The sequence below is a fragment of the Gopherus evgoodei genome, chromosome 5 (assembly GCF_007399415.2).
Source record: "Gopherus evgoodei ecotype Sinaloan lineage chromosome 5, rGopEvg1_v1.p, whole genome shotgun sequence".
Classification (NCBI taxonomy): Eukaryota; Metazoa; Chordata; order Testudines; family Testudinidae; genus Gopherus; species Gopherus evgoodei.
Window position 1 is genome coordinate 23,092,367 of NC_044326.1, and position 14,131 is coordinate 23,106,497.

Sequence of the window (14,131 nt, forward strand, 5' to 3'; positions counted from 1 at the left end):
ATAATGTACAAGCTCCAAGAACCAATAAAGGCTTTGCCAATGCTAATTTCACATTCAAAGAGGCAAAAAACGCAAAAACAAACAAACAAAAAAAGCTCAGCTTTTGGTCAAAGTAGCTTAGTTCTGTTGTGTCAAAATCCTGCTTATAATCATCCAATGGCAATTTCCCCTTTTTAACCATGTTTCCTCACTGTTGATGGAGTTATGGACTTCAAATTACAGGACTGACCCTGCCATCAATGGCAAAACTTCTATTAAATTTAAAGGGACTGGGATTGCAGCCAATTTCTATTGTAGCAGCAAAGAGTCCTGTGGCACCTTATAGAGTAACAGATGTATTGGAGAATGAGCTTTCGTGGGTGAATATCCACTTGGTCCGATGCATGCATTCACCCACGAAAGCTCATGCTCCAATACGTCTGTTAGTCTATAAGGTGCCACAGGATTCTTTGCTGTTTTAGAGATCCAGACTAACACGGCTACCCCTCTGATACTCAGGGTATGGCTACACTTGTAGCTGTACAGCGCTGGGAGTTACAGCTGTCTTCGTACAGCTGTGTAGGGAAAGCGCTGCAGTGTGGCCACACTGACAGCTACCAGCGCTGCAGTGTGGCCACATTTGCAGCATTTGCAGTGCTGTTGGGAGTGGCTGAACAGGCATTCTGGGATACCTCCGAATACCTCTGGAGACCAATTACAGCGCTTTTGGTGGCCACACTGGCGAAGCAGCGCTGCATCACCAGCGCTGCAATCGTTATACCCCAGGCAGAGCAGGAGTATAGCCAGCACTGCAGCCAGGGAGTTGCAGTGCTGTAAGTGCCTTGCAAGTGTGGACGGTGAGTAAGTTGCATCGCTGTAAACCCACCACCTGCGCTGCAACTCTCCAGTGTAGCCAAGCCCTTAATTTCTATAGTTACACTCCAGAAAGAGTCATAGTTTAAGACAGAGGGACCACCAGTTCCAGTCTGAATGCCTGTATATCACAGACCATCAGTACCACCCAGTACCCATACACTAAAGCCAACAACCAAAATTAGACCGGAGCATTACGGTCACAGGAGATAAGACTATTATGTGCCACAGGCAGAGAACAGAAGGGCCAAAGTGCACCAGTGCCTGAGGCCCCTGCAATGGCAGATATATGATTAATGTGCCCAATTTACACACATTGTGGGGTTGTTTGTTGTTATCCTCAAAATATTTTTAACAAAATTGCTTTAAAGGTAAAATCAAGTTTGTTTTTATTTTGTAATCTAATTAAATTTAATTACTATGTACAGATATGGCTCAGGCAATCAAGTTAGTCCACCTTGTCATTAGTCAACAGGAAGTATAATCACTGCAGCTGTAAAGGAGGTATCTGATGTTTCAGAATAAGTGAGTTTAGTTATGGTGTGAGCTTCCTCAGTTCGATTTACATGACAACTTCAGGCTCTATGTTAAATAACAAGTCATCATTTCCCCTTCGAACTTCAAGTAGTAGAGGTGACTCATTCATCACAGCCTCTTGCAGGTCACTGGAGGTCATCAAAGGACGTCCATTTACTTTAACAATGATGTCTCCATCTTTGATGCCACCTCTGCATAGGCAAGATAAAGCAAGGATTAAGCTGTGTATTCAAGGGCATGAAATTCACCCCGTATATAGGACCAGCACAAGGACTATGCACCACTTATTTGATGAAAGTGGTACATAAGTCTTGCTCTCAGCCTTTCCATAGGGGTGAATTTAACTCAGGGTGTTACTAACTGCAGCAAACTGTAATCTCAGCAGTTTTCTAAAATCAAACAAGAAGCATTAGAGCTAGGCAAATAATGGATTTTTTTGATTTGTTGGCAATTTCAAAAAGTTGAAAAATCATTTCAGAATGGATAAAAAATTAATATTCTGAATTTTTCAGAGAATTAACAAAATTGCTTTTGCTCAGATTAAATATTTCAATTTGACAAAATCAAAATGTTTCTTTTTGATTTTGACAATTTTTAAATGTATTTGACTTTTTAAAAATAACAAAGAAAATTTTGAAACAAAAATGTCAGTTCAAAACTGAAAAATTGAAATGAGATGTTTTATTTCATTTTTTATTTTTCCAAAATGAGCAATTTGGCAAAATCAACACAAATCTGCAAAATGTTTTGGCATTGCAGAATCTGCAATTTTTGAAAAAAAAAAGTTATATGAAAAATTATGCCAATGGAGCACTGAGTTGAAGAGATGTCTTCTAAAACAGTGACGACAAATAGAGCACGAATCTAGTTTTCACTAGGTATTGTTTTCTCAAAACTTCTATAAACTTCTATAACAACATAGACATGAAAGATACCTTTCACCAGTGAGTCTTTCTAGTCCATCCCTCTGCCAAGATTAGACTGTTCCCTGGAATATACACTGAGTGTCTTGAAAAGAAACAAAGTCTCCTTCTAAAAATTCTAAAGTGGACGGAATGTACTGACCAAAATGCTGGTAATTTTTTTTCTCTTTGCCTTCAAATATTTATCTGAATGACTTTTAGTTCATCTTCCAATTTTCTTATTAATTCCTAGAAAAAGTCTTAAAATCGGATATGTAGAAAGCCTGAAAAAACAATCATTCATTCCTCCAAGATGAAGTGTTGGGGCTTAATAATATTAGTATGAAATGACATTTGAAAACTGAGCCTAGTCTGTAGAAAATTCAAGCCAACAGCTACTATGTCATAGTAACAGGGAACATATGAAGACATTTATTCAACAAAGATTGGCAAGCAGCATCCTCATTTATATTAAAGGTTCTGTTTATTCACACTTCATTTTGCTTTTCTAATACAAATATGGTTACATAGTTCTTCAAGTGTGTTTATTTATTTAAAAATTCAAACTAGCTAATACTTTAAGATGTTGCCCTTAGCAAAGATATTATAAATATTTGACTATTTTAAATGTTAATAGAAATTCATCAAAATATTTTAACAGGTATTTTACTAAAAGGCCCAAACTCCCTTTGAAAAGCAAAAATAATATAAAGCAAGAACATGCAAGACCTTGGATATAAATGACAACACTGCCTGTTAGTTTCTGTTGGATAAAAAAAATTATGTTTGCTTTGGATTCCACCTACCTCTGAGAAGGTGAATTTGGGACAACTTCATGTACATAAATTCCACTGCTGACATCAGGAAAGTCAGGATTATTGAGTTTTAGTTCTTCCACAAGACTAAGAGAAAATTAAAATATTGAAATCAGTAATTGTTTCAAAGAGAAATAATTTTCAAATGTACTACATTATTCTTGAGCTTTCTCTTGAATAAAATAAGTGTAATAAAATACATTACTTAACCTAAATATGTATCCACAAATTATCATTAAAATTGCCTGAATGAAAAAAATAAACCTCTATATCAGCAGATTTTTAAAAGGAATCAGATTTGTTATCATGCATCCTCAATTCCACATGCCATAATAAATGTCTTGTACCTCATGCAGAAATAGCTTGTTCTATTATTGCTGTGCTTTGTATTGTGGAAGCACCTAAGAGCTCCAGTCATGGACCCCAGTGTGCTAGGTGCTCTTTTAAAACAGAATGAAAAGATGGCCCAGAGAGTTTATAAGCTGAGTAACATTCACATTGGTGATAAGGCAAGTCTAGTTTGTTTATTTTGGCATTTCATTCTCATTGTGTCTACAGTTAAAAATATAGCACTTTTGAAAACTTCAGTAGTCAGAAAGGAGACCTGTGTCTGGTCCACAGCAATACCAGACTCCTGAGTTTTTCAAGAAAAATCTTGTTTGGGAAATTTTGCTCTGCTTTCAAGTGTTCTGCATTTGGCTTGTTAAAAGAGTAAGAAGCCAGCTGCATAATACAGACTGTAAAACACTTTGTACCCTAAGCCTGGGATTCAGTCATCCTCAAACATTAGGGGGCCAGATTTGCTTCAAGCCTATCTCTGAGTGTAAAGACTTTCAACTCAGTTGCATGGATAGCTGTGCTTCAGTATCATAACCGGGGAGTTTGTGAGCTATGCAGTCAGACGGAAATGAAACCAGCACTGCTTCATTTTTCCCCCCTTGAAGTTAATAGAGTTAAAACAAACACACACACGCAAAGGCACTGTTATTTACTAAAAACGGCCAGGGAAACTTCTTGCCATACGTCTTTAGATATTGCAAATGCAGCAAAGCCTCACACTGACTGCATATGTCTTGATATTTAAAGATAAATCCTCAGCTTCTACTGAGGTTAATGAAGATACACTGATTTATTCCTGCTGAAGATTTGACCATTATGTGGGAGACAGCAAAAACATAATTCAATAAAATAAATACTGTTTAGACAAAAGCATCAGCTGCATATGCTGCGAACAGGTGTTTAGTCACACAGCCTTTTACCACACTGGAGACAGAGCTACTGATGTAGGGATATTAAAGAAGGTACTAACTGATTCCCCCAAATGACAGTGACCCCCAGTTTCACCAAGTACACAAATCTTTTAGTTCTTCTGTTAAAACTTGTAAGCTCCTGTTTGCAAAAAACATTGATTGTATCTGTCCTGTGAAAGATACTCTGTTACTATGTAAAACTTACAAACAAGTTAATTGACTTTGTTCTTGAAGTGAACGCTGTGAGCCTCAAGCTGTAATTGATACAATGCAAACAAACGCTCACTTCATTGTAACAGCAAGGGCTCCTAAAAACAGACCTCCGTCCCTTGTGATTAGAGGACTGAGAGTCTCAAATGAATTAACACACATCCCGAAAGTGACAGTAAATTAAAAATATGGTTAAAATATGGAATGTATGTTGATGAAAGCTTGATGTACATGAATGGGTAGGGAGGTGCCAGCCTAGAAAGCGAGTAGCCATTGGCCGAAGAATGTGTCAAGTGGACCACCAGACAACCCCCAGAGGGTAAAGTGGGATCCACCCCAACACCTGGAAGGATAAGAAACACAACCTTTGGACAGTGTGGAGCCACCAGGAATGTGCCATCTGCTGACTGAGTCAGCAACAGCAGGATGAAACAGCTCCCATAAACTAACATAGGAATTAATTCCTATAAGAATAAGCTCTAAAGACTGAGGACTTTGAGCCTCTGGTTCTGCTGCCAACCTCCAGGAGCATCAGGTGCATCTGACACAGACTCGGCTCCATCCTCATGACCAAGATACCTGGCCACTAACTTGGCATGAGCAACTTCTAGGCTGGTAACTATAACACCTATACAGAACTTGAATGAATGTGTGTGTGTGTGTGTGTGTGTGTGTAAGGAAGAAGTAGTAATAGGAATAAGTAGTCAAACAACATTGTTTACTTTTATCTTTTGCTTTATTATTATATTTACAGTAAATGTGGCATCTTTGCCTTATCCCTCTTAATAAGATCCTGCTGGTTTTTATTCTATTGGTATAACTGGTAAAAAAGAGGAATTGTCTAAGTGTAAACAGAAGCGTACAAAGGGTTATAAAGAAATCTCACAAAACTAGGTGACTGGGCAGCAGAATGGCAGATGAAATTCAATGCTGGTAAATGCAAAGTAATGCACACTGGAAAATATAATCCCAATATAATACAAATGATGGGGTCTAAATTAGGTGTTACCACTCAAGCAAGACCTTGCAGTCATAGACATATAGTCTTTAAGATCAGAAGGGACAATCAGGATCATTGCAGCAAAGGTGGTTTAGACTGGACATTAGGAAAAACTTCCTAACTGTCAAGAGTGGTTAAGCACTAGAATAAATGGCCTAGGGAGGTTGTGGAATCTCCATCATTGGGTATTTTTAAGAGCAGATAGGACAAACACCTGTCAAGGATGGTTTAGATAATACTTAGTCCTGCCTTCAGAGCATGGGACTGGACTAGATGACCTCTTGAGGTCCCTTCCAGTTCTGTGATTCTGTGATCACCTAGTCTGACTTTCTGCACACTGCAGGCCACAGAACCTCACGACTCACACCTATAATAGAGCCCTAACCTCTGGCTGAGTTACTAAAGTCCTCAAAGCTTGGTTTAAAGACTTCAAGTTACAGAGAATTCACCATTTACACTAGTTTAAACTTGCAAATGATCCATGCCCCATGCTGTAGAGGAAGGTGAAACCCCCCCAGGATTTCTGCCAATCCATCCTGGGGAAAATTCCTTTCCAACCCCAAATATGGCAATGGGCTTCATGGATAGTTCCCTGAAAACATCTGCTAAATGTACAGCAGCAGTCAAAAAAGCTAAATGTTAGGAATCATTAGGAAAGAAATAGATAAGAAGACAGAAAATATAATGCCACTATATAAATCCACTCACACATTGAATATTACATACAGTTCTGGTCATCATATCTCAAAAAAGGTATATTTGAATTGGCAAAATATGGAGAAGGACAACACAATAATTAGGGGATTGACCAGCTTCCACAAGAGGAGAGATTAAAAAGATTGGGACTGTTCATTTTAGAAAAGAAACAATTAAGGCAGGATATGATACAAGTCTATAAAATCATGAATGGTGTGGAGAAAGTGAATAAGGAAGTGCTATTTACCGCTTCACATAACACAAGAACCAGGGGTCACCCAATGAAATGAACAGGTGGCAGGTTTAAAACAAACATAAGGAAGTACTTCTTCACACAACACAATCAACATGTGGAACTCATTGCCAGGGGACGTTGTGAAGGCCAAAAGTATAAGTGGGTTCAAAAAAGAATTAGATAAGTTCATGAAGGATAGGTTCAGCACTGACTATTAGCGAAGATCATCAGGGACACAACCCCATGCTCTGGGTGTCCCTAAACCTCTGATTGCCAGAAGCTGGGAGTGGATGACAGGTATCACTCAATAAAAATTGCCCTGTTCTGTTCATTCCCTCTGAAGCATCTGGCACTAGTCACTATCAGAAGACAGGATACTAGGCTAGACAGACCATTGGCCTGACCTAATATGGCCATTCTTATGTTCATTTGCTCTCCACTGATATTTCAGACACTAGACAATGACAGATCTTATGTTAAATATGATGAAGAGAGAATTGGAAGAAATTGTTCTTATTCTGCCAGTTCTTTTGCATACATTCAGCTGGCAAGGGAATATTCTGTTGGTTTTGTTAACAAAGTAAGCTGTGAAATGGGACAAGTGAATGGAAATGACTTTTTTAGTCCTACACTGTATCTGGACTAAAGAAAAAGTATTGCCCTGGTATCAAAATAATGCTTAGTGTGACTTTCATTTTGGTTGTGGAAAAGGACTTGGATTCTGACAGAACATCAGCTGACTGGGAAAAGCAGAGTGAGAAAGTTTGCAGAGCACGCATTAATGTATATTGGCAGTAGTGGGAGAACTGTGAGATAATTCATTTCCTGATCTCAGAACATAAATTTCACTACTGAAAACTAAAAATGTTCACAAACCTCGTGGAAGTTTACATACAAATCAGAACTTTGTTGCTCTGAACCACTGCTGAACCTTTATAATACATTTTATGTGTACCAATGCAGTTTATATGAAAATATTTAAAAGATACTTACATGGGTGTTATTGTCAGCATTCTTATGCCAATGAAGCGTTTTTTCCCATCTGGAAAAAAACACAGCAGCTATATGTAAAGATTTTAGGCAATCACAAGAACACCTTTTCCATTGAAATAGTAAGAGTCAGTACAAGTAAGAGGTATCAGCCTTTGCCAAGATTAATAGCACAGAGAATGCAAAGCATGAATAGTGATTAGAATGACTCTAATAAGGTCTTGTATCTTCTCTCATGAATCCCTGGATGATTAGAATTAGGATTTCTCCTCTCTAGTCCCATTGCTGAGATAATGGGCACTATAAAAGAACTCACAAAAGATTGGTTTCAATACTATAGAAGTTTTCCTTAAGGAAAGTTCAGGAAACATTTAGATTTCTAAAAGATTTAATAGTTTCAGGGGGAGAAGAATGGAAAAAAAAATTAAATAAATTACAATGTTAAATAAATAAATAAAACACTTCTTTCCTTGCCTGATACTGCAGGTATTGAGCTCACATGTTGTGCTCAAGCTAAGAGCTCCTGGTTTATGCTAAAGGCAAAGAATTCTCAGTAATAGGTCCTCAACCCTGGAAATTGCTTCCCTTGTTGGTTTGTCAAAGCCCACATTTGCTAACCATAAGGCCATACTGTGAAATCCCCATACAGAAGTGCTCGCAGGACCAGGACCTAGTCTTTTGTTTTAAAAGTTTCCAAGCAGGGAGTAGAAACAATACTTTAGGCAACTAGTCGCACAGCACACGTAGTGAGCAGATCCCATAGCACTCCAAAGTGCTTTACAATACTATATACACAGCCATTAAACAGCAGTTAGTTTAGATTCACCACACACCCATGAGGCAAATAAGTATGATCAGCCCCATTTTACTGAGAGGTTACATGACTCAAGCTCTCACAGAACCAGTCTCCTGCCTCCCGGGCCTGTGCCTAAACAATGAGACAAAAGTGCCATGGGGTCTTCCATGTTTATAGAGGCAGAACCTTCTAAGGACACCTCTGAAAGCCCCACACAAGTAAACTACATGACACTTAGGGCCACTCTACATTAGAAAATGTTACGCAGGGTGTGAAAAATCCATGCCCCTGAGTGACGCATTTAGCCAACCTAAGACCCTATGTAGGGAGCACTAGCCTGATGGAATAATTCTTTCTTCAGACACCATAACTACTGCCTCTCAGAGAGGTGGATTACCTCTCCTGTCAGCAAAGCTAGTGTCTCTACTGAAGCCCTTCAGTGGCACCACTGCAGCTCTGCAAGTGTAGACAAGCCCTCAATGTATCTGCTTTTCAAAGAATGAAAACACAGTGAAATGATCCTTACACATTTGAACTTGTGGCGCAAGAGAGTTTAAATGAGGCAAATTCAGCCCTGCTATAGGCAGGGACAACTCCACTGGTTCTGTAGCTACAACCGTTCTGAGTGGCGGTAATGCCAAAAGCTACTTAATGTACTAATTTGATTTGATGACGTCCCGCAGTTGATTATATCCTGTATAAAAGAGAATGTCCTCTCACTTGTTCCAGAATAACCGTCTTGCAACTTCTTTGAGCATCCTGCTGCTTTCACATTATGAGAGAGGATGAAGAGGAGAGACTAAACAGTTGCCTCTAATACTTGTTCTTTCCAGGATAAATAATCCCAGGCTGGGGACCTACTCCTGGATTCCTTGCACACCCTATATCCACGTTAAAGTCAATGGAACACATCCCAAAAATGTGGGATTTACTGGGCCCTTGGCAATCTTACAGGATACCTCCAGCCATCTTTGTTGCCTTCCCAGGAATGCTTAGTCTCTCCCGAAATTTTTAAGATGAATTGAGCAAAACTGGCTACAGTAAAGATAGACTTCAGATAGAGTTCTATTGTTCAAAACAAGGCTGTCAACCACCATGGCCCTGAGCCAGATCCATTTATGTGATCTGTATAACATATATATAACTTCTTTGGAACTGAAACTTCCATTTAAAAAAAGAAACCACACAGTTCCTAGCTCTCATGTTTGCAAAGGGAATCTCTCAAACTTGAGTGGGACCTAAGTGTGAAATGATGCAATGTGTCATCTTCCTGAGTCTGCAATCAGTCTGAAAAGCAGTTTCTGAGAGTGTGTACAAGTCGAATGACCCTTTAAATGTCACCAATAACTGTTTCATTGCTGGTCATGTTAAGACTTGGGATAGCGAAGGGGAAAGCAGTACAATGGTGCACAGAATGGAGAGGGGGGTTGTCATAAACAGATAGTTAAGGGTTAATGTCTCTTTTACCTCTAAAGGGTTAAGAAGCTCAGTAACCCTGGCTGACACCTGACCGGAGGACCAATAGGGGGACAAGATACTTTCAAATCTTGGTGGAGGGAAGTCTTTATTTGTGCTGTTTGTTTTGTTCGTTGTTCGCTCTTAGGGCTAAGAGGGACCAGACGTGTAACCCAGATTTCTCCAATCTTTCTGAAACAGTCTCTCATGTTCAAAATAGTAAGCTCTAGCTAGAAAAGGCGGATTAGTCTTATGTTTGTTTTCTTAACTTGCAAATGTGTATTTTGCTGGAAGGAATTTTACCTCTGTTTGCTGTAACTTGGAATATCAGGCTGGGTGGGGAGGTCCCTCTAGGCTATATAAATCTGACTACCCTGTATACATTTTCCATCCTGATTTTACAGAGATAATTTTTACTTTTTTCTTTCTTTAATTAAAGCTTTCTTTTTTTAAGAACCTGATTGATTTTTTTTCTTGTTTAAGACCCAAGGGGATTACCAGGGATTGGCGGGGGGAAAGCGGGGGGGGGGGAAGGTTAATTCCTCTCTGTTTTAAGATCCAAGGAGTTTGGATCAGTGGAGCCTCTCAGGGTAGCCCAGGGAGGGGAAAGTCTGGGAGTGGGAAAGGAGGGGGGATGGTTTATTTCTCCTGGTTTTAAGACCGAAGAGGTTTGGGTCTTGGGTTCCCCAGGGAAGGTTTTGGGGGAACAGAAAGTGTGTCAAACACTATATTTTGGCTGGTGGCAGCGCGATCAGATCTAAGCTAGGAATTATGCTTAGAAGTGTCCATGCAGGTCTCCACTTTTGGACACTAAAGTTCAAACTGGGGGAAAAATACCTTGACAGGGGTTGAATTGGGAATTGCTGCAAAGAAGAAAATGCAGATGAATGGAAGGATGAGAGGCACAGACATGGAAGTAGTACAAGAACAGATACAAGAATGGAGATGGATGAGAAACCAAGGGAATAGAGAGTGCTGATCCTAAAGGGCAGTATTGTCCCTGTGGGTGATGCTAAATGTGATAATGAGGCACCGAACAAATAAGAATAATATAATGATAATGGCTTAGTCACTACGTAAAGGCCTTATTCCACCCTAGATCTTTGTAGAAATTGCCCATACAGTCCAATGGGAGATCTGCTGTGGTCTGACGGTTTATGGACCATAAATAAAAATGGAATTTGGCCCTCTCTCCGGAATGAGTTTGACAAACCTCATTTAAAATAAGGGTTTTATATTTATAGTAAAATGCACAAGAGGATCTTATTTGTGAGGTTATTTTATCTGTTGCTGTGCCCTGGGCAGAAGCCTTCTGCAAGGACTCCTGCATCTTTTTTTCTTGGAGCGTTCTCGTCAGAACACATGAGAACTTAAGACTCTCTTTGCAAAAAGGACTTCACATTACATTTCTCCAAGTTGAATGTCATATGCAAAAGTTAAGTTTTCTACAACAAAACCAGCGGGAGGGAGTATAAATTGGCAGCCTTGCTGGCAATCTTAGCGAAGAAGCCAAGGAATGAATGGGCACTGAGACTCAGTTACAGTGCATTGTCACCACAAAGGGATGGCCCTTCTGAGGGAAGAGTTGAATTACATTAGCAGAGCAGTGTGGGAAAGCTGGAGCTATGGCGTGCCATGCTACAGTCTCCAGAACTGTCAAGCTGGCAGGTTTCATGAGCACTTTAAATTGCTGTCGGGATCAGGAGGCAGAAGAAAAAATAATTAAGACAGCAAGCACAGACTGGAAAGAGGTCCTGAAAATAATGAGCCTCTCACTAGAGTGAAATCACAGTAACTAAGGCTTTATTATTATTATTATTTTAAAATGTTCATATGCTGGAATAATCAAGCTATACATATGTGGAACAACTTCAGTCTGAAGCCAGTATGACCCATGGAGAAGGAGATCTTTTAAAAAGTTCTCTGAAACAGAATGTGCCGGACTCACCAGTGCAATCTAGATAATTTGTACCACTCCAGCGACGCAAAACAGCTGCAAACCTGGCTTAACAGGTTGGTTAAACTGGAGTAGTGCAAAGCAGCCAGAGCTTGCTTGTCAATCTGGCCCCAAAGGCTGGAAGTAGCTAACTACTTAAGGAGCTTTCTGTTCTATAAGATATTCTGATACGTAAGAAAGACACTAGATACTACCAGCCTCTTCTTCTCAAAGTTAAACATTTTGATTGATGATTCTGATAATATACAAAACAAGACAGATCAGTAAGGGACTAACGGCACAAATATTCATAACCACAGACAAAGCTACAGCAAAAGTACAGTATTATTGTTAGAGCCAAATTATGGGCCTGAACCTGCAAACACTCATGTACATGAATAACTTTATCATGTCAGTACTGCCACTGTTGGCAGTCAGTAAGAGTGCAATCCTGGTGCCACTGAAGTTAATGGGAGTTTTATTGTTGACTTCAATGGGGTGAGGATTTCACCAAGACCTTCTAAGGAAGGAACTAATCTTGCACTCTACTTGGTATGCAGGGAAACTTCCTACCATTTGGTTCACACCCATTGCATTTAGACTGCATCAGCGGGCCTGAAATTATTTAAGAAAAATATTCCACTGCCAAACAGATACGGTGAAAAAGTTCCAGTCTCTCCTGTTTACAGGTTGGCTATGTATTTTCTCAAGCTGTGTAACTGAGTTATAGAGTGAACCAATGATCTGAATGCAACTCTAAGATGAAAAACAGCTCAAATGACAGTTATCAATATCTTTACCTGTATGCAACTATTTATCTCTATTATTATCTTTAATAATTATTACTATTTGCTAAACCCAACAGCTTGCTTAACCCTGGATAGAGACAATCCTGTGAGATGCTTCAGTTTAGCTGTCTTCAAAAGCAAGAATATTTTGCTGATATTTAGGCTAATAGTTAGTTTACTGTCTTTCATCCTATACTCCCTGCTAATACCCTTCTAGAAAGTCCTGAGTTCTGATCCCAGCCCTGCCAGTGATTCCCACTTTGGCCTTCAGCAGATTGCTAAGGCCGATCTTTTCGTATCTATGAACCTAAATAAGTGGCCTGATTTTCAGAGGCGCTGAGCTGCTGAAGTCATAGGGAGCTGGAGATTCTCAGCACCTTTGAAAATCAGACCACTTATTTAAGTGCCTAATTTTAGGTACCGAGTTTGAAAATTGCAGCTTTTGCACAGTCAATTTTCCCATTTATATAATGGGGATGATTTTACCTACCTACCTGAGGTACTCAGGGTTAATTAATGCTTTTATATAGGTTTGAATGGCTAAAGCTCTATATAATAAAAATATTATTATTAAGGTAATAATAAATAAGGTATTATTATTATGACCATCCCATTTGATAGAGTGGTAAACAACTATACATTTAAATATTGCTCATGATTCCTAATACAGTATATATTTTGGATTCTTCATCTGTGAAAGGAGGATTACATAGTAAACACACAGTATGATTTCATGACTATGCACATTATACAACACAGATGAAGTTATCTGCTCAACTGAGATTTTAAAAACCATAGTTATACTAATTATACAATGTCATGGCTGTCTTCTCTACAGCAGAATCAAAGTATAAAGAGGCATTTCCTAAGAAGGTTATTGTACTAGTTTATGCTTCCACAATCCAATCTTTTCAATTAGATGATATTCAGAGCAGAATGGAAACACCCTTATCCTGATTCCCTATGATTTAATTGTAGCATGATTCTGAGGATGGATCAAAGTTAAACTACCAATTCCCTTTTTATATTTTCATATGATGAAATGTAACTGTCCCCAAGGAAAAAGATGATGAAAAACTAGAAATTCTATTTACAGTCATAACAAGGAACAACATAAGTATGGACATTTGAAAACTATTACTAAGTGACCAAAAATGCAAACTTAATCCTTAACACCATGCAAATAACTGCTGAAATAAACTCATTCCTTCCACATTTTCACCACAGCAAGGGCTAGTAAATGACTTTAAAGAATAGCCCTGCTTTGGCAGTGGTTCAGGGCAAATGGGCCAGGTGCTTCCTTACAAGTATACAAGTGGTGCCTGACCAGATGAGTGTCTTGATTCAGTATGACACTGCAAGTGAGGGTTAGTAACCAAGTGACATGTAGAGAAGGAACAAAGTTGAAGATAAGATCTGGTGGCCACTCAGTACGGTACATACACATCACAATGGTCTGTCTCTTCCCTTTCACTTCTTGTCTGCTCTGCATAGTAGGGGGTTGAATATGGTGGAAGAGGAGGGAGTGACCAGTTGTACAGGTTCAGGATGGGCATTCCAGCATGGAAAGAGACACAGGCATGTCTGTGAGAGAAGCAGATAAAGGGGATAGCAAGGCCAGAATCATTGGTGAGCGTAGAGGAGTAAGAGATAGGGCACAAAAGAAGAC

General features: G+C 39.2%; 1 protein-coding gene across 1 annotated transcript in view; it reads right to left on the reverse strand.

The window, feature by feature from the left end:
* Window positions 1-828: 828 nt before the first annotated feature.
* Window positions 829-14,131, reverse strand: part of HTRA3 (HtrA serine peptidase 3) — a 38,753-nt gene continuing 25,450 nt past the window's right edge. Inside the window, exons 7-9 of the mRNA XM_030565059.1 lie at window positions 7,491-7,539; window positions 3,098-3,193; window positions 829-1,580 (exon numbers count right to left, since the gene is read on the reverse strand). Coding sequence (XP_030420919.1) covers window positions 1,415-1,580; window positions 3,098-3,193; window positions 7,491-7,539 — 311 coding nt within the window. The 3' untranslated portion in view covers window positions 829-1,414. The remainder of the gene's footprint in view (window positions 1,581-3,097; window positions 3,194-7,490; window positions 7,540-14,131) is intronic.